The following is a 21984-nucleotide window of genomic DNA, read 5'->3' on the forward strand; positions in this document are numbered from 1 at the left end:
GCCCCTTTGATATAAAACTCAGGAGTTTCGGTGTTGCATTAGAGGCTCTCCTCCATCCTCCGAGCCCTCTGGAGCAAGGTTAGGGCGGTGGTGATGACTCAGGCAGTGTCACGTATCAGTAGCTGGCAGGTAGAAGCATGGATACAGCACAGGTGCAAAGAGGACGCAACAACAGGTGCTACAAGCTGCCAGCATTCGGCCCTTTAAATAGCTGGCCGGAGTTCAGCTTTAACCAGCCTGCCTATACTGAAATCAAAAATATAGGTTTCGGGTGGGCTGTTTCTGTGATTATCCATATTCAAACAGTATTGATTGGCAAATTTAGTCATTTTTTACCATGCACCCCATGTTCATATTTAATATTGATGAAAATGATATACTGTATATAGTGAAAAAAAATACATAAAATACCACATACACAACATGTAAAACGATAAAGATGCAATGACCCTTTAAATGATAGGGTTAATCAATAGAGTGCCAATTAGCGAGTAGTCTGGCAATGATGTAGGTATCGAGCCTAGACTTGCAGGTATCAGTAGAAAAACCATCGCCCTCGCTGTCACCCCTCCCAAGTCCTCCCATAAAAGGAGTAGAAGGACCTGTTTATATGCAGCATCACCTCTGTAAGCCAGCCAGCTGACACACACATCTTCATCATTCACCCAGGCTACACAGCACTATGAGACCACTTCTCCACTTCGTGCTCTTCAACACCCTCGTGTGTCTGGGTAAGTCTCTGTTTTCTATATTGGATAGTGGCCAACTTACCAATTTGGAAATAGCGCTGGCTATAGACATTAGGAGGCGCCATTTCACTGCCCTCAGGCTTTTTGATTGGCTTAGCCAGTCTTCTCAACCTTTTTACCACGGAGGAACCCTTGAAATTATCTTTGGGTGTCAGGGAACCTCTGCTAAAAATTATTACTTCTACAGCTCAAAATTAATAGGCATAATCAGTACATTGTGGGTACTGTATGTTATAAAAGAATAAGAAATATACCCATGGCTGGGAGAAGAGGTGGGCAGCAGGGACAGCTGCCCAGGGTGGCGCTTCATGTTTACTGTGACAGCTAGTGCTCCAACATGCCTACTCTCAACCCCATCTGCCCAAGCTGACACAAAAAACATTCTATGCATGCGATGCGCAACAACCTTATAGCTGATAGAAAGCAAGCAATTGGCCACACACATGCAGTCCACACCTTATGCCAACCATGGGCAGGAGCAAGAGGGCAGAGAATGGGCTCAGGGCTGTATACCCATTCTAAAACATGCATTAGCAGTGGGGGAAGGAGGGCAGAGAATGGGCTCAGGGCTGTACACCCATTCTACAACATGCATTAGCAGTGGGGGAAGGAGGGCAGAGAATGGGCTCAGGGCTGTACACCCATTCTACAACATGCATTAGCAGTGGGGGAAGGAGGGCAGAGAATGGGCTCAGGGCTGTACACCCATTCTACAACATGCATTAGCAGTGGGGGAAGGAGGACAGTTTCACAACCTTGCCCTGGGAGATAGACAAACCTGTCCCAGTACTAAATGTACCATCCCTAGAACACCCAGAATGGCTCTATATGACAATTTAGTATGCGCACATAATCCCCATGTTTCTGTGCAAAGAACTATGGGTGGTATGGAGGAGGCTCTCTTTACGCTGGTGGTCAGCTATAGAAAGGATCCTAATGTACTGGTTGTTAGAGGATGAAGGGTCCCAAGACTGCTGATAACTGGCAGATGGCCCACTTTACATTGGTGGTCAGTTAGAGAAAAGCCCCATTACATTGGGGATAAACAGGAGAAGGACCCTCGTAGGTGGCTATTTTTAATGTAAGGTCTCCTTATGTTGGTTATAACTGGAAATAGGGCCTCTTACATTGGTGTCCCTTTACGCTGGTAGTCAGCTGAAAAAAGGGTATTCATGCACTGGTGGTGAGAGAATGAAGGGCCCCTAAGACTGCTGGTCACTGGGAGATGGGCCCCATTACATTGGTGATAAATGGGAGAAGGGCTAACATAGGTGGCCAGTTGATGTAGGGTCTCCTTATATTGGTTATAACAGGAAAAGGGCCTCTTACATTGGTGTCCTTTTATGCTGGTAATCAGCTAAAAAAGGGTCTTCACGGACTGATGGTGGGAGGATGAAGGGCCCCTAAGACTGCTGGTCACTCAGAGAAATAGGTACCTTTACATTGTTTGTAAGTTAGAGAAAAGCCCTATTACATTGGTGATAAATGGGAGAAGGACCCACGTAGGTGGCCAGTCGATGTAGGGTCTCCTTATATTGGTTATAACTGGAAATAGGGCCTCATACATTGGTGTCCCTTTACGCTGATAGTCAGCTGAAAAAAGGTTCTTCATACACTGGTGGTGAGAGGATGAAGGGCCCCTAAGACTGCTGGTCACTGGGAGATGGGCCCCTTTACATTGGTGGTTAGTTAAAGAAAAGCCTCATTACATTGGTGATAAACAGGGAAGGACCCACATAGGTGGCCAGTTGATGTAGGGTCTCCTTATATTGGTTATAACTGGAAATAGGGCCTCATACATTGGTGCCCCTTTACGCTGGTAGTCAGCTGAAAAAAGGGTCTTCATGCACTGGTGGTGAGAGGATGAAGGGCCCCTAAGACTGCTGGTCACTTGGAGATGGGCCCCATTACATTGGTGATAAATGGGAGAAGGACCCATATAGGTGGCCAGTCGATGTAGGGTCTCCTTATATTGGTTATAACTGGAAATAGGGCCTCTTACATTGTTGTCCCTTTACGCTTGTAGCCAGCTAAAAAAAATGTCTTTACGCACTGATGGTGGGAGGATGAAGGGCCCCTAAGACTGCTGGTCACTGCGAAATAGGTACCCTTACATTGTTTGTAAGTTAGAGAAAAGCCCAATTACATTGGTGATAAATGGGAGAAGGACCCACATAGGTGGTGTAGTTCAGCAACAGCTGGAGGGCCGTAGTTTGAGGATCCCTGCTTTTTAGAATCACTCCCTTTGCAACTGAGTCAGATGTCGCCCCCCCCCCCACTCTTAATTTGCATGATATGACAACTTTATGGGCTATCAGGGGAGCGATTCCATAGCGTTAAGTAGAAGACTTTCCCATGTGCCATCAGCAGTGCAGAACAAGGTCATCCAGCGCCCCGGGCAAGGATGCCAAACTGCGCCCCCCCCTTCTTTTAGGGTTAGGGTCAAGGCCCTCCCCCATCCCTGCAATAAACCATTGCATTTAGGGCAACCGCCCCTCCTGGCCAACCCCTTGTCCCGGCCCTGGCCATCAGCCTCATGCAGTGCTGTATTTTGGCCTAGGCCGACAAGGCCCAGGCCTAGGGCGGCACTTTGTAGGGGGGCAGCCAAAAGCCACCCCCCTCCACCTGAGACTCTATTGGCCACTGGTTGCTAAAGCCGCCTCTCTCACCCCCCTTTCTTTCTCTCTCTCTCTCACTCACTCCGTCTCTCTCACTCTCACCCCCCCTCCTCTCTCTCTCACCCCCTCTCTCTCTCTCTCTCTCTCTCTCTCATCCCCCCTCTCTCTCTCTCTCTCACCCCTTCTCTCTCTCTCTCCCTCCCTCACCCACCCCCCTCTCTCTCTCCCACCCCCTCTCAACCCCCCCTCACGTGAGATCTCAGGGGTTAATGCTGGGACTTGTAGTCCTTCAATTTTGGAGGGAGTCACATCTGTTAAAAAGGAAGGAGTGGGGCAAATTTACTTAGGAGGGGGAGCACCCAATTTTAGCCTTGCCTAGGGCAGCACAAAACCAAAATACACCACTGGCCTCATGGCCTTAGGAACAAAGGTTGTCAACTGAAGTATTGATGCCAATGGATCAGCATTGGAGCCAGACAGATGGCTTCTTTTTTTCAGGAGAAGCCAGCCATGGTAGTGCCATGGTAGTGTTTATGTATCTCTCAGTACAGGTCCTCTTTACTGTCTCTGCATTGCTACAACGAAGAGCTCTAAAGTAAATTGAGGTTTATAAAAGTCTGCATTGCTTTCTGTTGCCAGAAAGGCAATTATCCTTTAATGTTTGGATCGAGTGATGCCGCTTAAAGAGAAATGACTGTGCACTATTATCTCCTCCAAATAAACATCTGTGTACAGGGCTTATATAGTCATTGCTCAGAGTGTAAAACCTTCACTATCACTCAGGAAAAGCTTTACGCCAAGTCACCTTCTAGTAAAAACTGATTCCGTTGTTGCTCAGAAAGTAAAAAAAACAACATTAAACCCCGCCCCTTTTTATTTGAGTAGTAGTGAGAGTCCATGCTGTGCTTCTTCTATAAAACGCACAGCATGGATTCCTCCCATAGGCTTAAATCTGAACCTACAGATCGCAATGTGATCCAAGACATCCAAAATGGAAAAAAAAAATGCCCTAAAGTGGAACTTCACTCAAAAGGGGAAGTGCCCCTTTTTTGCTCCCCCCCCTTCCACTGCCACATTTTGACACTTTTAGCGGGGGAGCGAGTACCTGGTTTTGACAGCTACCCATCTCCGGTCCGATCTGAGCCGGAAGTTCAGCTCCCCCTCCTTACTTCTGCCTTGTGGGACATATCACAGGTCCCAGAAGACTACAGACAGGGGAGAATGGGGCCAGGGGGCAATTGCCCCCTGGGCCGCTCTGATGCCCTGTAGAAAGGCTGCACCGCTTCTGCCACAGACATGCCTAAAATATTCCTGGTGATAAGAACTTTAACCACTTAAGCCCCAGAAGATTTTACCCCCTTCCTGACCAGGGCCTATTTTGCGATTCGGCACTGCGTAAAAAAAAATCGCAAAAAGCGTATTTTGATTGGTTTGCGAAAAAGTTATCGCGTTTACTAACAAAGGGAAAGATTTTTGTCATTTTTGTTGTTTTTTTTTTTAACGCGTAATGGCGGCGATCTGCGATTTTTTTTGCGTAACTGCCACATTGCGGCGGACAGATCGGACCCTTGACTGACATTTTTGACACTTTTGGGGTTACCAGTGACATTTCTACAGTAATCAGTGCTATACATATGCACTGTTACTGTAAAATTACACTGGCAGGGAAGGGGTTAACTTTTTTTAGAGGGAGGGGCTATGTGTATCCCTAGGGGCGTGATTATAACTGTGATTGGCTGTGGCTTGAGATGTATGAACAGTGATCAACGGTCCTACATAGTAGAACCATATGATCACCATTCATACACCGGGGAGAATGACAGGCGGCTTGTTTACACTAGCCGCCTGCCTTTCTCCCTCTCCACCGACGATCACGAGTGACCGGCGGACGATCGGGTCCGCCGGTCACACGCGCGGGGGGGTCCGTGACCACTCGGGAGCGGGAGAGTGCCTCCGGAGAGGGTCCCTAGACCCTCACAAGCTAGCGACGTAGTACTACGTCACTCTGCCTGTGAGGGGCTGACCACTGCAGTAAATAGTCGTGCGGCAGTTGGCAAGTGGTTAAAGTCCCCACTGCTGACCTGCTGAGTGCGGGATGAAGACAAGGGGACCAATCGCCTGCCTCTCCCCCAGCATGGATAGTGTAAACTGTGTCTGAGCAGAGGCCGGTTCCATGCCTCACTGGAGACTCTCTTCCCCCAGGGAGCCCTGACGGAGCTGTCCCAGCTCCCCCCAATTGCTTCCCGCTGGCCAGGTCGGGAACCCGGATTCGGCCGGTGAGTAGATAGTACCTGAAGCAGAGCTTCAACCTGGAATGGGGGTCAGGAGGAGACAAGGAAGAGGGAGAGTGGGGCCAAACTTCTGCGGCCACACCTCCCTGGGCCGAAAGTTGCCAGTCAGCCCCTGACTACAGGACCATTCACAAAGTGCAGCATGACTCACGCATGCGCAGTAGGAAACTGGCTGCGAAGCTGCAAGGCTTCACTGCTGGTCTCCCTTACTTACGATGCCGGTGCCTGCACCCGAAGCTGATTGAAGAATCGGCTCGGGTGAGGACGGTGCTGGATCCCTGGACAGGTAGGTGTCCTTATATTAAAAGTCAGCAGCAGTTACAAATATGAATTTTCATTTTTTGGGGGGGATCCTGGAGCTCCTTCCTTAAAGTGTTACTAAACCCAGGAGCCTGCAGTCACTATATCTGGTCTCCCACAGTACACAGAACATGGAAATACAAATATTTTAGTAAATATAAACTGCTAAACCCCTTTTCTCATCAGCAGTATATAGCAGTCTTGTGACCTTTATCAGTGTCTGGTTAACGCTTGTAGGAGGAGTTTTCATTCTGCTCTGACTCTCCTATAAGGCTGCAGGACCCCTGACCCTCTGTCTGGACAGTGTTGATTGGCCCTGTTCTGATCACATGCACATCCCAAAAAAAAACCTCTCTAACAATACACACCAAAACTGAGCATGTGCAGAGTGCCCCCCTAGCCTCTACTATCAGAAGATAGATGGGGGGCAGTGGAAGAAGGGGAGGATCAGAGAAGACAGGATCAATCAGCCTTTTTACACAATGCAGAGGATTAACCCCCTTAGCTTCCACAGTGAGTTTAACAAGCATGCTTTACTGCATATACAGACTTTACTGTTGTGGGTTTAGTAACACTTTAAGTTCTAATTTACATTATTTACATCATTTAAATTTTTTTTCTTTGGTTAAATGTTGTTATTACATCTTAAAATCATAAAGTAATGTATGCATTATGCAGAGTATAGCAACACAGCAATATGACGTATAAAATACAAGATATGTTCCAGGTCTCAATGGAAAAAGGGAGGGAAGGGAAAATGGAAAGGGAGAGGGAAGGAAAAGACACTGGAAATTGGGGATATGAGTGTACCCAAAACAAAAAGCTGAAAAAGGCTAAAAAACATACATTTTAATTGGTAATACAATTAAAATATCACACAAAATCATGATACATTAAAATTCCTACATATACGCATATAAGAATACAATAAACGTATTGAGATATTAGATGAGCCCTGAAAGAGGTACGGATCGACGCGTTTCGCCAGCAGTGCGAGCTTCTTCAGGATCCAAGTTCTATTCTTTGTGAGCCTCTGCTAATCATCTACAAAACATAAATGCAAGGAACAATGCTATTAACATAAATCTTGAAAAGGCAGAGGGACCTTAGGTGTAAGTTTGAATATAATGTTGAATCTGGATGTTGAGAATATAAGTGAGGTTATTGACAATAAAGTAGAAATCAAAAATAAAGTCAAATAAATATCCCCAACAAGATGAAACTTCGGCTGGTAAACCCCAAATAGACCCAATCAGGGTCAAATGGGGAACAGTCAGACATCCATATCCCAGTAGTAAATCCGTATCCAAAAAATGTCCCTCATTTCCCTATCCAATCAGGGAAATGCTGACGTATACTCTGTATTATAATGAACAATATAGTAGTAAATATTTGTCCAAATATATAACAAAGTTATAAACCTTAAAAAAAATATTGCGGGAAAGAAAGGGAAGGGGGTAATAGTGTGGCGGTGATCTCCATACCAATACCAATTAATAATACTTAAATATACAAATATAAAAAAGTTACAACACATTTTTTGTTAATATAATAACATATACAGTAAGACAAGAAAAAAAAAAAAAAAATATATATATATATATATATATATATATATATATATATATATATATATATATATATATATATTTATTTTATATTTATATTATATATATTATATTATATTATATTAATATTATTTATATTATATTATATATATATTATATTATTATATTATATAAATATTATTTATATTATATATAATATAATATAATATATTTAATATATAATAATATAATATATATTTATATATTATATTATATATAATATAAGATATATTTATATTATTATTATATTATAGTTTATTTTATAAAAAAAATGATTAAAAGCGATTACCACGTTGAACCCAAGGAGTCCATGTTTGGTGAAATAGATTATTTTTTGGATATAGTATCTTTTTTTTTTTTTTTTTCTTTTTATGTTTGTGACATTAAAGTATACATTGTTTTTTTGTTTTACTAGCTTCCAGCCTCCAGTGTTTCCATTTTAATGGCCTGCCAGACCTCGCCCATGAGGAACAGGTGGTGAAAACTTGTGAGAGCACTCACCAACACTGCTCCTCCTCACTTTTTACATTTGGGAGTAAGTATCAGACCCCCTCGTGTACAAGTCTTGTACCTGACTGCATGCTGTCACACGTGAAGAAGGAGGAGCTTATGATAATACGTTCATATCAAAGTTACAGCATAACTGTTGGAGACATAAATAAAAGAGTATCATGTGCTCCTTGGGGGTTAACAAAAGTGCAGTGGGAGGAGATCCAATGGTGGTTGAGCTTGTAATGGCTCAACAAATTAGTGGGGAGGAGCTTGTACTGCCTATTATTATTGGAGATGCATTTAGGGTGAAGCTTCTGCTCCCGACCTGCGTGATAGCAGACATGCAGAGGGGAGGAGCCTGTGTCGCCTGCCTGTGATGGGGAGGAGCTTGTGATTTCTATCTTGTAATAGATATATAGTTGGACTTGTGCTACTTACCTGTTAGAAAAGAGGCTGTGGGGAGGAGTGCCTGCCTGGTAGCAGAAGTTAAATGGGGATCAGCTCCTGAATCTACTAGCAGAGATTAAGTAGGGATTAGCTCCTTTCATGTGTCTTTCATCATGGATTCAATGGGGATCAGCTCCTGCCTGTCTGTTGGGAAAGATTCAATGTTGAAGAGCTCATGCCTGTCTGTTAGCAGAAATGGAGTGGGAAGGTGCTCCTGCCTGTCTGTTAGCAGTTACTCAGTGGTAAGGATTTCCTACCTGTCTTTTAGCAGAGATTCGGTGGTGAGGAGCTCCTGTCTGTCTGTTAGCAGAAATAAAGTGGTGAGGAGCTCCTGTCTGTTAGCAAAGATTCAGTGGTGAGGAGCTCCTGCCTGTTAGCAGAGATTCAATGGGGAGGAGCTCCTGCCACTCTGTTAGCAGTGATTCAGTGGTGAGGAGCTCCTGCCTCTCTGTTAGCAGTGATTCAGTGGTGAGGAGCTCCTACCTGTATTTTAGCAGAGATCCAGTGGTGAGGAGCACCTGTCTATCTGTTGGCAGAGATTCAGTGGTGAGGAGCTCTTGCCTCTCTGTTAACAGAGATGAAGGAGCTCCTGTCTGCCTGCTAGTAGAAATACAGTGGGGAGGTGCTCCTGCCTGTTAGCAGAGATTTAGTGGTGAGGAGCTCCTGCCTTTCTGTTTGCAGAGATTCAGTGGTGAGGAACTCCTGCCTCTCTGTTTGCAGAGATTCAGTGGTGAGGAGCTCCTACCTGTATTTTAGCAAAGATTCACAGAAGAGGAGAACCTGTCTATCCGCTGGCAGAGATTCAGTGGTAAAGTGCTCTTGCCTCTCCGTTAGCAGAGATGAAGGAGCTCCTGTCTGTCTGCTAGTAGAAATACAGTGGTGAGGAGCTCCTGCCTGTTAGCAGAGATTTAGTGGTGAGGAGCTCCTACCTGTATTTTAGCAGAGATTCAGTGATGAGGAGCTCCTATCTGTATTTTAGCAAAGATTCAGAGGTGAGGAGCACCTGTCTATCCGCTGGCAGAGATTCAGTGGTGAGGTGCTCTTGCCTCTTTGTTAGCAGAGATGAAGGAGCTCCTGTCTGTCTGCTAGCAGAGATTCAGAGCTGCAGATCTCCTGCCTCTCTGTTAGCAGAGATTCAGTGGTGAGGAGCTCCTACCTGTATTTTAGCAGAGATTCAGTAGGGAGGAGCACCTGTCTATCTGTTGGCAGAGATTCAGTGATGAGGTGCTCTTGTCCCTCTGTTAGCAGAGATGAAGGAGCTCCTGTCTGTCTTCTAGTAGAAAGATAGTGGTGAGGAGCTACTGCCTGACTGTTAGCAGAGAATCAGTGGCGATTAGCTACTGCCTGACTGTTAGCAGAGATTCAGTGGTGAGGAGCTCCTGCCTGACTGTTAGCAGAGAATCAGTGGTGAGGAGCTACTGCCTGACTGTTAGCAGAGATTCAGTGGTGAGGAGCTCCTGCCTGTCTGTTAGCAGAGATTCAGTGGTGAGGCGCTCCTGCCTCTCTGTTAGCAGAGATTCAGTGGTGAGGAGCTCCTAGCTCTCTGTTAGCAGAGATTCAGTGGTGAGGCGCTCCTGCCTCTCTGTTAGCAGAGATTCAGTGGTGAGGAGCTCCTACCTGTATTTTAGCAGAGATTCAGTGGTGAGGAGCACCTGTCTATCTGTTAGCAGGGATTTAGTGGTGAGGAGCTCCTGCCTGTCTGTTAGCAGAGATTCAGTGGTGAGGAGCTCCTGCCTGTCTGTTAGCAGAGATTCAGTGGTGAGGAGCTCCTGCCTGTCTGTTAGCAGAGATTCAGCGGTGAGGAGCTCTTGTCTGTCTGTTAGCAGACAGTAAATCAATGCACTTTTGTCAATAAACAGAGCAACAAAACAAGAATCTTTCCTTACAAAATATCAGATGGAATGGCCAGAGAGATCCCACTTTCCTGGGTTTCCAAGCACCTTTGTGTGGTGCCGGCGATATTGCCATTACTGACCAGGGAAAAGAGGTGTGGGGAGCACATGAAGGGGTGTATTGTCTATGGGTATAGCGCAAGGGTGGACAACTGCGGCCCTCCAGCTGTTGCTGAGCTACAAGGGCCAATATCCCTGTGCCTCTGGGAGTAACTGTCCGTCTTCCCATCATGCCCCTGCCACTGGAAGTCATGCTTTTACCTGTCAGTCTTGCAATGCTTAATGGGACATGTAGTTCCACAACAGCTGGAGGACCGCAGTTTCCCACCCCTTGGTAAAAAGTAACTATTATTATTTTCACCTCTAGATCTGTTGAACGGAGATGTGTTGGTGAAGGGCTGTTCTACCGGGAATAGCTGTAACCAAACGCAGAGCGGTCCTGTGAAATTCATCGACACCAAGGAGACCGTCCTGTGCTGTGACACCGAATTATGCAATGAGCACTTGATGCCAGGTGAGTACCGATTCCCAACAAACATGTGCAGGATTGGCTGCACAAGTGGGGTGTACAACTCAAGAACCAGCAAGGATACAAATATGGGAGCTGACATCACTGACTTCCCAGCCGTTGTCATCTTCACGTCCATTGGTTTCTACCAACAGATTCTTTTATTCTGAAGAATTATGCAGACTGGGAGCTTTAAATTCACTGACCGCATACTTTAAATGTACTGTGTATATATATATATATATATATATATATATATATATATATACACAGTACAAAGCGAAAGTATTCGGCCCCCTTGAACTTTTCAACCTTTTGCCACATTTCAGGCTTCAAACATAAAGATATAAAACTGTAATTTTTTGTAAAGAATCAACAACAAGTGGGACACAATCATGAAGTGGAACGAAATTTATTGGATATTTCAAACTTTGTTAACAAATAAAAAACTGAAAAATTGGGCGTACAAAATTATTCAGCCCCTTTACTTTCAGTGCAGCAAACTCTCTCCAGAAGTTCAGTGAGGATCTCTGAATGATCCAATGTTGACCTAAATGAGTAATGATGATAAATAGAATCCACCTGTGTGTAATCAAGTCTCCGTATAAATGCACCTGCACTGTGATAGACTCAGAGGTCCGTTTAAAGCGCAGAGAGCATCATGAAGAACAAGAAACACACCAGGCAGGTCCGAGATACTGTTGTGGAGAAGTTTAAAGCCGGATTTGAATACAAAAAGATTTCCCAAGCTTTAAACATCCCAAGGAGCACTGTGCAAGCGATAATATTGAAATGGAAGGAGTATCAGACCACTGTAAATCTACGAAGACCTGGCCGTCCCTCTAAACTTTCAGCTCATACAAGGAGAAGACTGATCAGAGATGCAGACAAGAGGCCCATGATCACTCTGGATGAACTGCAGAGATCTGCAGCTGAGGTGGGAGACTCTGTCCATAGGACAACAATCAGTCGTATACTGCACAAATCTGGCCTTTATGGAAGAGTGGCAAGAAGAAAGCCATTTCTTAAAGATATCAATAAAAAGTGTCCTTTAAAGTTTGCCACAAGCCACCTGGGAGACACCAAACATGTGGAAGAAGGTGCTCTGGTCAGATGAAACCAAAATCAAACTTTTTGGCAACAATGCAAAACGTTATGTTTGGCGTAAAAGCAACACAGCTCATCACCCTGAACACACCATCCCCACTGTCAAACATGGTGGTGGCAGCATCATGGTTTGGGCCTGCTTTTCTTCAGCAGGGACAGGGAAGATGGTTAAAATTGATGGGAAGATGGATGGAGCCAAATACAGGACCATTCTGGAAGAAAACCTGATGGAGTCTGCAAAAGACCTGAGACTGGGACAAAGATTTGTCTCCCAAAAAGACAATGATCCAAAACATAAAGCAAAATCTACAATGGAATGGTTCACAAATAAACATATCCAGGTGTTAGAATGGCCAAGTCAAAGTCCAGACCTGAATCCAATCGAGAATCTGTGGAAAGAACTGAAAACTGCTGTTCACAAACGCTCTCCATCCAACTTCACTGAGCTTGAGCTGTTTTGCAAGGAGGAATGGGCAAAAATTTCAGTCTCTCAATGTGCAAAACTGATAGAGACATACCCCAAGCGACTTACAGATGTAATCGCAGCAAAAGGTGGCGCTACAAAGTATTAACTTAAGGGGGCTGAATAATTTTGCACGCCCAATTTTTCAGTTTTTTATTTGTCAAAAAGTTTGAAATATCCAATAAATTTCGTTCCACTTCATGATTGTGTCCCACTTGTTGATTCTTCACAAAAAAATACAGTTTTATATCTTTACGTTTGAAGCCTGAAATGTGGCAAAAGGTCGAAAAGTTCAAGGGGGCCGAATACTTTTGCAATGCACTGTATATATATATATATATATATATATATATATATATATATATATATATATTATACACAAATATGCATATAAACAATAGTCCTTAAAAATCCTTAAGGACAAAAAGCAAAAAAGTCCCAAAATCCTTGAGGAGGAGAGAAAACGGAAAAGGAAACCAGTCCAAAACATCCAAGCACCGGTGTAACAGTGAGAAATAGATGGGATCCCCCAATAGTGACAGCAAAACTGCTTACCAGAGAGTCTGACCCTCCTGCTACAGAGTGGTCAGGCAACCCCAGGAAAATCAAGGTAGACAAAATGAAAGGAGAATCCTTCTAATGACTTCCGACCAGTACTCACTCTGGACAAGGGGTGATGGAACCGAGCCTTCTCCTCTCTTGTTCATCATCAGAGGCCTCTGATGATGTCAACCGTATCATGGTGTCATTACCAGTGCTGTATTTTGGCCTAGGCCGACAAGGCCCAGGTCTAGGGCAGCACTTTGCAGGGGGGCAGCAAAAAAGCCACCCCCCCCCTTCACCTGACACTCTATTGGCCACTGGTTGCTAGAGCCACCTCTCTCACCCCTTCCTCTCTTTCTCACCCCCTCTGTCTCTCTCTCTCACCCCCCCTCTCTCTCTCTTTCCCTCTCATCCCCACCCTCTCTCTCTCACCCCCCCCCCCTCTCACCCCCTCTCTCTCTCACCCCCCCTCTCTCTCTCTCTCACCCCCCCTCTCTCCCTCCCTCACCCCCCCCTCTCACCCCCTCTCTCTCTCTCACCCCCCTCTCTCTCTCTCTCTCACCCCCCTCTCTCTCCCTCCCTCACCCCCCTCTCTCTCCCACCCCCTCTCACCCCCCCCCTCTCATGAGATCTCAGGGGTTCATGCTGGGACTTGTAGTCCTTAAATTTTGGAGGAAGTCACATCCGTCTAAAAGGAAAGAGTGGGGCAAATTTACAAAACGAAAATACACCACTGGTCATTACTACTGGTGAACAAGAGACTTCCCGACCAGAACTCACTCCCAGGCTCTTGGACAAGGGGACACATACAGATGGAACCGAGCCTTATCCTCTCTTGTTCACCAGTAGTAATGACACCACCTCAGAATAATAGAGCAGGCCAATAGTGTAGTATGTATAGGTAGTTAAATTTTTTAAAACAATATTGCACTTACATGTAACCAGAAATGAAAAGGCAGATATGCAGAATCAAAACCGCGGCGCGGAGAGCGCGCTAGACATCCGAGCACCCAAATCCTTCTTAAGCGTATCGTCATACGGTTGGCTTCATCAGAGGCCTCTGATGATGAACAAGAGAGGATAAGGCTCGGTTCCATCTGTATTTGTCCCCTTGTCCAAGAGCCTGGGAGTGAGTTCTGGTCGGAAGTCATTAGAAGGATTCTCCTATCATGGTTGTGTGGTTCACCAGAGCTTCACAGGTTGCCACTGGAGTCCTCTTCCACTCCTTCATGACGACATCACGGAGCTGGTGGATGTTAGAGACCTTGCACTCCTCCACCTTCCATTTGAGGATGCCCCACAGATGCTCAATAGGGTTTAGGTCTGGAGACATGCTTGGCCAGTCCATCACCTTTACCCTCAGCTTCTATAGCAAGGCAGTGGTCGTCTTGGAGGTGTGTTTGGGGTCGTTATCATGTTGGAATACTGTACAGTGTCAAAAGTATTGGGACGCCTGCCTTTACAAGCACATGAACTTTAATGGCATCCCAGTCTTAAGCCCCGTACATACTATCCAACTTTTGTGGTTAGATTTCCTTCTGATTTACCTTTTCTATGTAGTGCAAGGGCCTGCTAGATTGCATACAAATTGAAAGTGTTTAGGTTTGACCTCATATTATATGGTTTTGGCAAGTCTAAAGGAAAAAGTCTTCAGACAATCTTATAGTGTGTATGGCCCATTAGTCCATAGGGTTCAATATTGAGTTGACCCACCCTTTGCAGCTATAACAGCTTCAACTCTTCTGGGAAGGCTTTCCAAAAGGTTTAGGAGTGTGTCTATGGGAATGTTTGACCATTCTTCCAGAAGCGCATTTGTGAGGTCAGGCACTGATGTTGGAAGAGAAGGCCTGACTCGCAGTCTCCTCTATAATTCACCCTAAAGGTGTTTTGTCGGGTTGAGGTAAGGACTCTGTGCAGGCCAGTCGAGTTCCTCCACCCCAAACTTGCTCATCCGTGTCTTTCTGGACCTTGCTTTGTGCACTGGTGTGCAGTCATGTTGGAACAGGAAGGGGCCATCCCCAAACTGTTCCCACAAAGTTGGGAGCATGAAATTGTCCAAAATGTCTTGGTATGCTGACGCCTTAAGAGTTCCCTTCACTGGAACTAAGGGGCCAAGCCCAACCCCTGAAAAACAACCCCACACCATAATCCCTCCTTCACCTAATGATTTGGACCAGTGCACAAAGCAGGAGCAACAAACTGTTGTGTCATCGCTCTGACAGTTATAGTTGACTGCCCTGTGAAGAAAAAAGTGCCCTGGTAAAACCTGCACACTCAGGGAAAGCACATCAGCTCCATGCTGATAGCATCCCTGCTGGAATATTATAACCCATGACTTCAGGGCTTCAAGCCAAGAGTACTTACTACCCAGGTACCGTTATTATTGCAGATCTAGGAGAGGATCCACGGATCGAGTGTCTGGCATGTCAAGGAAATCCCTTATCATGTGGGGGCAGCAGCCATCCAAGCCTGAGATGTGGGCCATCCCAGAAATCCTGCATTGAGGTCTCCATTACAACTGCACTCAGTCAAGGTGTGTACCCTCATTTACTACAGTTAGGACTAAAAATTAAAATAGTAAAAAAAAAAAAAAATCAAATATATATATATATACACTATATATATATATATATATATATATATATATATATATATATATATATGTACATATATATATATATGTATATTCTGAGATATTTTATACATTTTTTTGACAAGTAGGTAGAGCTCTAGGCTCCTTTTTTTTGCATTTTATATTTTATCCTTGCTTGCTTTGCTTATATAAATCCTGCTGTTTACAGAGATCAATAGCTCAACATGAAATTTACATGTGTATGAGTCAGAGCAATAAATCACCCGTGGTTGAGTTCCTGTACCTATTTCCAAAAAAAAAGCCCTGACTATAAGGCTGACAGTAGTAGTCCAGGGCAAACATGCCAAGTTGCCCCCCCCCCCCCCTTCATTATGTGCAGGAATGGAGGCACTGCATGTTCCTTCTACTATAAGGCTAACAGTAGTAGTGACAGTGGCATCACTTCTTCTGTCAGCCCAGCGCTGGAAGCGGCAATGAGAGGAGGAGAGAGTCAGGGGGAGGTGTGGGCTGTGCTCTCTCTCCCGCTCCTCCTGACTCTCTTCTCTCCTTGCTGCTTCCAGCGCTGGACTGACAGAAGTAGTATTGCCACTGTCACTACTCCTGTCAGCCTTATAGTAGAAGGAACATGCAGCGCCTCCATCCCTGCACATAATGAAGGGGGGGGGGCAACTTGGCATGTTTGCCCTGGGCACTGGATGACCTTGTCTCAGCACTGCTTGTCTCCGCCCCCTCCTTTAGTTTTCTACCAGCAGTCTGTAGTGGGTGGAGCCTCCCACAGCTTTTCTCACTGCACAGGCTATGTACGGCACAGAGATGATGTCACTGCTACAGTTACAAGGTTATATCTGGGTTTTCAGATGCATTTGGTGTACACAAAGTGGATTTATATCCTTTGTGGCTGTTGGGAAATATATATTTCAATTAAAGTCAGCCAATAAAGGGTATCACTTAAACTCCATAATTTCTGCGTTAACTGCTTCCCGACCGCCCGCCGCAGTTTTACTGCGGCAGGCTGGCTCTCCCTTGGTTGCGCGCAGGGTGCTAGGGGGCGAGCACGCGCTACAGGCCGTCCCCACTAGGCTGCGGTGATGCCGATCCATGGGGCCCGGGACCGCAACTGCCGCCAGGCACCCGTGATCACTCCCTGCTGAGAGAGTAGGACAGTCAGCTATTGTAAACACAGCCGACCTTCTATATAGGATCACAGGTCTCTATGATCATTTCACAAGCCCATCCCCCATACAGTTAGAAAACACCCCCTAGGCTCACAATTAACCCTTTGATCACCCACAGGGTTAACCCCTTCCCTGCCAGTGTCATTATTACAGTAACAGTGAATATTTTTAGCACTGATTACTGTAGTAATGTCACTGGTCCCCCAAAAAAGTGTCAAAAATGTCAGTCAGGGGTCCGATCTGTCCGCCGCAATGTCGTACTCCCGCTAAAAATCGCAGATCGCCGCCATTACTAGTAAAAAAAAAAATAAATAAATAAAAATGACATAAATCTTTTCCATAGTTTGTAGATGCAATAACTTTTGCGCAAACCAATCAAAATACGCTTTTTGCGATTTTTTTTTTTTTACAAATAAAAAAGTATCAGAATACAAATTGACCTATAAGGATGAAAAAATGTGATTTTTAATTTTTTATTTTTTGGGAATGTTATATAGCAGAATGTGAAAAATATATATATTTTTTTTTATTACAGTAACAGTGCATATTTTTGGCACTGATTACTATAGTAATGTCACTGGTCCCCCCAAAAAGTGTCAAAAACGTCAGTCAGGGGTCCGATCTGTCCGCCGCAATGTCGTAGTCCCGCTAAAAATCGCAGATCGCCGCCATTACTAGTAAAAAAAAAAAAAAATAAATAAAAATGACATAAATCTTTTCCATAGTTTGTAGATGCAATAACTTTTGCGCAAACCAATCATAATATGCTTATAGTGATTTTTTTTTTTTAACCAAAAAAAAAAAAAGTAGCAGAATACAAATTGACCTAAAAAAGATGAAAAAATTTGATTTTAAATTTTTTATTTTTTGGGAATGTTATATAGTAGAATCATGAAAAAAAAAAAACAAAAAAAAAAAAAAACAATATTTTTTACATTCTACTAGAATGTGAAAAATATTGTTTTTTTTTTTGGGAATGTTATATAGTAGAATCATGAAAAAAAAAAAAAAAAAAAAAAAACAATATTTTTCACATTCTAGTAGAATGTGAAAAATATTGTTTTTTTTTTTTTTTTCAGAATTGTCGCTCTTTTTTTGTTTATAGCGCAAAAAATAAAAAAAATCGCACAGGTGATCAAATACCACCAAAACAAAGCTCTATTTGTGGGGAAAAAAAATACATCAATTTGATTTAGGTACAGCGTCGCATGACTGCGCAACTGTCCATTAAAATAGCCAAATCGCAAAAAATGGCCTTGTCATTAAGGGGGCAAATCCCTTTGGATTAAATTAAAGTCAGCCAATAAAGGGTATCACTGAAACGCCAGAATTTCTGCAATAATTGACGGCTAACATGGGACAATATTCTACTCCTTCTAAGGTCGAGGACACAAAGTACAACTTGTTTTGGCACCAAAAACTCACCTACAGTACACAGGGATCCAGTAAGTGACCCAGCCCATCACTTTTCATGGAAAGCCAACACATAGCTTTTTTTTTTGGGTGGAGTTGGCCTTTAAAAACCTCCAGCCTGCTGATGATTCAGAATTCAGTCCCATGAAGCGCAGAAAATGGTTTTCTTTTATTGCCTGCAAGCTGTTTATATAGCAGAGAAACTGTTAGAACTTTTATTGCTGCGTTTTATGTTTGTGGGACCCGCCTCTCGCGTCACACTACCTGATGGAGCTTTCCCATTTAAATTGTTTATTAGAGGCTAATTCATTCATAGGACTGAGCCTGTAGCCAAGTATACAGTAATAGGTGTAGGAAGCTGAAATGGCATTTTTTTTTTTTGTCCGATCTCGCCATTTTTTTTTTTTTTTTTTTCTGAAATGACGCACGCTTTGTACGGTGGCACCCGACAGCATTTTATTAAAGCAGTACCGGGACAAACCCTTCTGGTGCCAAAGGCGAGGATGCCAAAGTGTGCCCCACCCGTAAGCTTTTTAAATCAGAGCTACAAAAATGAACACGTTTTAAAAATAACAGCCCAAGGAATTGATGAGTGAATAAATTAAATTATAAAAAAAAAAAAAATAGGGATAACTAAAATTTTAACTGCAAATTTTAGGGTTTAAAAGAACTAATTAGAGTTAGATACAAGCTTTTTTTAATTCAGAGCTACAAAAATGATCATGTTTTAAAAATGACAGCCCTAGAAATTGAAGTGTGAATAAAAAAAAAAAATTAAGGATAACTAAAATTTTAACTGCAAATTTTAAGGTTAAAATAACTAATTAGAGTTAAATACAAGCTTTTTAATTCAGAGCTACAAAAATGAACATGTTTTAAAAATAACAGCCCAAGAAATTGAAGAGTGAATAAAAAAAATAAATAAATAAATAAAAAACCCTTAGGCATAACTTAAATTTTAACAGCAAATTTTAGGGTTAAAAGAACTAATTATAGTTAAATACAAGCTTTTTAATTCAGAGCTACAAAAATGAACACATTTTAAAAACAACAGCCCAAGAAATTGAAGAGTGAATTAAAAAAAAAAAAATGTAAGGATATCTAAAATTTTAACTGCAAATGTTAGGGTTAAAAGAACTAATTAGAGTTAAATACAAGCTTTTTTAATTCAGAGCTACAAAAATGATCATGTTTTAAAAATGACAGCCCAAGAAATTAAAGAGTGAATAAAATAAATAATAAAAAAAAAAAAAAAAACTTAGGGATAACTAAAATTTTAACTGCAAATTTTAGGGTTTAAAAGAACTAATTCAAGTTAAATACAAGCTTTTTAATTCAGAGCTACAAAGATGAACAGATTTTAAAAATAATAGCCCTAGAAATTGAAGAGTGAATAAAAAAAAAAAAAAAAACAAACTTAGAGATAGCTAAAATTTGAACTGCAAATTTTAGGGTTAAAAGAACTAATTAGAGATAAATATTTTTTTTTTTCTGCGATTTTACCCTTTTATTAAGGCGTTCTGGGTTAAAATGTTAGTTAACCCATTATCATTATTTTTTTTTTTTTTTGTAAATATTTTTATTAAGGATTTTTGGAAATGACAGAAAAAGCAAAAGAAATTGTACACAAAGCTACATTCGCCATTTTTACAGTATATAGTAACATAATAATAACACAGGTAAAATGGTAACACCAATTGTAAAAGCACTAAATTATTATTTTTTTATTAATTCTTTAATTCCCTATTTTTTGTGTTTGTTTTGGTAGCTCTAAATCAAAAAGGGGCGGGGGCTGGGGGGTGGTGTTCACACTTTGGCATCCTCACCTTGGATGCAAGCTGACCTTGTCTCAGCTTTTTTAGCGCCTAGGTTTTAGCGCCTTTTTCAAAGGGTCAAATAGCAAAAACAGTTTCATTTTTAATTAAAAATGTAGTTAACCCTAAATATGTTTTATTACCTCCTCAGTTCCCTTGCCATTTAGTTTTTTTTTTTAATATGTTTGTTGCATCAAATTTTAAAAGCTTGGGTGGAGGGGCACAATTTGGCATCCACGCCTTTGGGTGCAGGAGGACTTTGCCTAGGTTTGAAGAATGTCCTTCTACAGGGTGTGCTTCATTTGGTGCAAATATATCAGGAAAAAAGTGGTCGTATAATAATCATTTGCTATTATATATGCCTAGGTTCCCTGGCACCCAAGGGGAGGATGCCAAAGTGTGCCCCTCCACCCCCCACCCAAACTTATTAATACAATGTTAAAAAATTAACAAAAAAAAAAAAAGATGCAAGGGAATTGAGAAGTTAATATCATTATTTAGGGTTAACTAATAGTTTTTTTTTTTTTTTTATTTGTACTTTGACCCTTTTAAAAGGGTGCAAGAATCTGCCTACATGAGGTCCTCTGGAACCCGAGGTAAGGACGCCATAGTATGCCCCCACAAGTTCATTAATTCAGAGCTAAAAAAAAAAACCACAAACTTAAAAAAAAAAAAATAAAACAAAGTTGCTATTATATATATGCCAAGGTCCTCTGGCACCCAAGGTGAGGATGCCAAAGTCCGCCCCTCCACCCCCCACACCCAAAGCTTTTCCATTCGATATTAAAAAATGAACACAAATAAAAAAAAATAAAAAAAAAAAAGAGGCAAGGGAATTGAGGAGTTAATATCATTACTTAGGGTTAACTAAATTTTTTTTTATTTTTTTTATTTGCACTTTGACCCTTTTAAAAGGGTGCAAGAATCTGCCTAGACGAGGTCCTCTGGCACCCAAGGTGAGGATGCCATAGTATGCCTCTTCAAGCTCATTAATTCAGAGCTACAAAAACAAACTTAAAAAAAAAAAAAAAAATTGTTGCTATTATATAATGCCAAGGTCCTCTGGCACCTAGGGCGAGGATGCCAAAATGTGCCCCCCCACCCAAGCTTTTCAATATGGTGCTAAAAAACGAACACAAATAAAAAAAAATGTAAAAAAAAAGAGGCAAGGGAATTGAGGAATTAATATCATTACTCAGGGTTAACTAAATTTTGTTAATTTTTTTTATTTGCACTTTGACCCTTTTAAAAGGGTGCAAGAATCTGCCTAGACGAGGTCCTCTGGCACCCAAGGTGAGGATGCCATAGTATGCCCCTTCACACTCATTAATTCAGAGCTACAAAAACAAACTTAAAAAAAAAAAAAAAAAATTGTTGCTATTATATAATGCCAAGGTCCTCTGGCACCTAAGGCGAGGATGCCAAAATCTGCCCCCCACCCACCCCCACTCAAGCTTTTCAATATGATGCTAAAAAATGAACACAACAAAAAAAAAATAATAAAAAAAAAAGAGGCAAGGGAATTGAGGAGTTAATATCATTACTCAGGGTTAACTATTTTTTTAATTTTTTTTTATTTGCACTTTGACCCTTTTAAAAGGGTGCAAGAATCTGCCTAGACTGGGTCCTCTGGCACCCAAGGTGAGGATGCCATAGTATGCCCCTCAAGCTCATTAATTCAGAGCTACAAAAACAAAAACAAACTTAAAAAAAAAAAATAATAATGTTGCTATTGTATAATGCCAAGGTCCTCTGGCACCTAAGGCAAGGATGCCAAAATGTGCCCCCACCCAAGCTTTTCAATATGGTGCTAAAAAATGAACACCCAAAAAAAAAAAAAAAAAAAAAAAAAGAGGCAAGGGAATTGAGGAGTTAATTTAATTATTTAGGGTTAAACTAAAATTTGAACTACAAATTTTATTAAGGAAGCTAATTAGAGTTACCTGCAATTTTTTTTTTATGCACTTTGACC

General features: G+C 42.3%; 1 protein-coding gene across 1 annotated transcript in view; it reads left to right on the forward strand.

The window, feature by feature from the left end:
* The first annotated feature begins 605 nt into the window (after positions 1-605).
* The window catches only part of PLAUR (plasminogen activator, urokinase receptor), a 39665-nt gene continuing 18286 nt past the window's right edge, over positions 606-21984 (forward strand). Inside the window, exons 1-4 of the mRNA XM_082273117.1 lie at positions 606-731; positions 7981-8100; positions 10764-10910; positions 15407-15550. Of these exons, the coding sequence (XP_082129243.1) occupies positions 683-731; positions 7981-8100; positions 10764-10910; positions 15407-15550 (460 nt within the window). The 5' untranslated portion in view covers positions 606-682. The remainder of the gene's footprint in view (positions 732-7980; positions 8101-10763; positions 10911-15406; positions 15551-21984) is intronic.

This window comes from Pelophylax lessonae (genome assembly GCF_965119305.1).
Source record: "Pelophylax lessonae genome assembly, chromosome: 12".
Taxonomy (NCBI): Eukaryota; Metazoa; Chordata; class Amphibia; order Anura; family Ranidae; genus Pelophylax; species Pelophylax lessonae.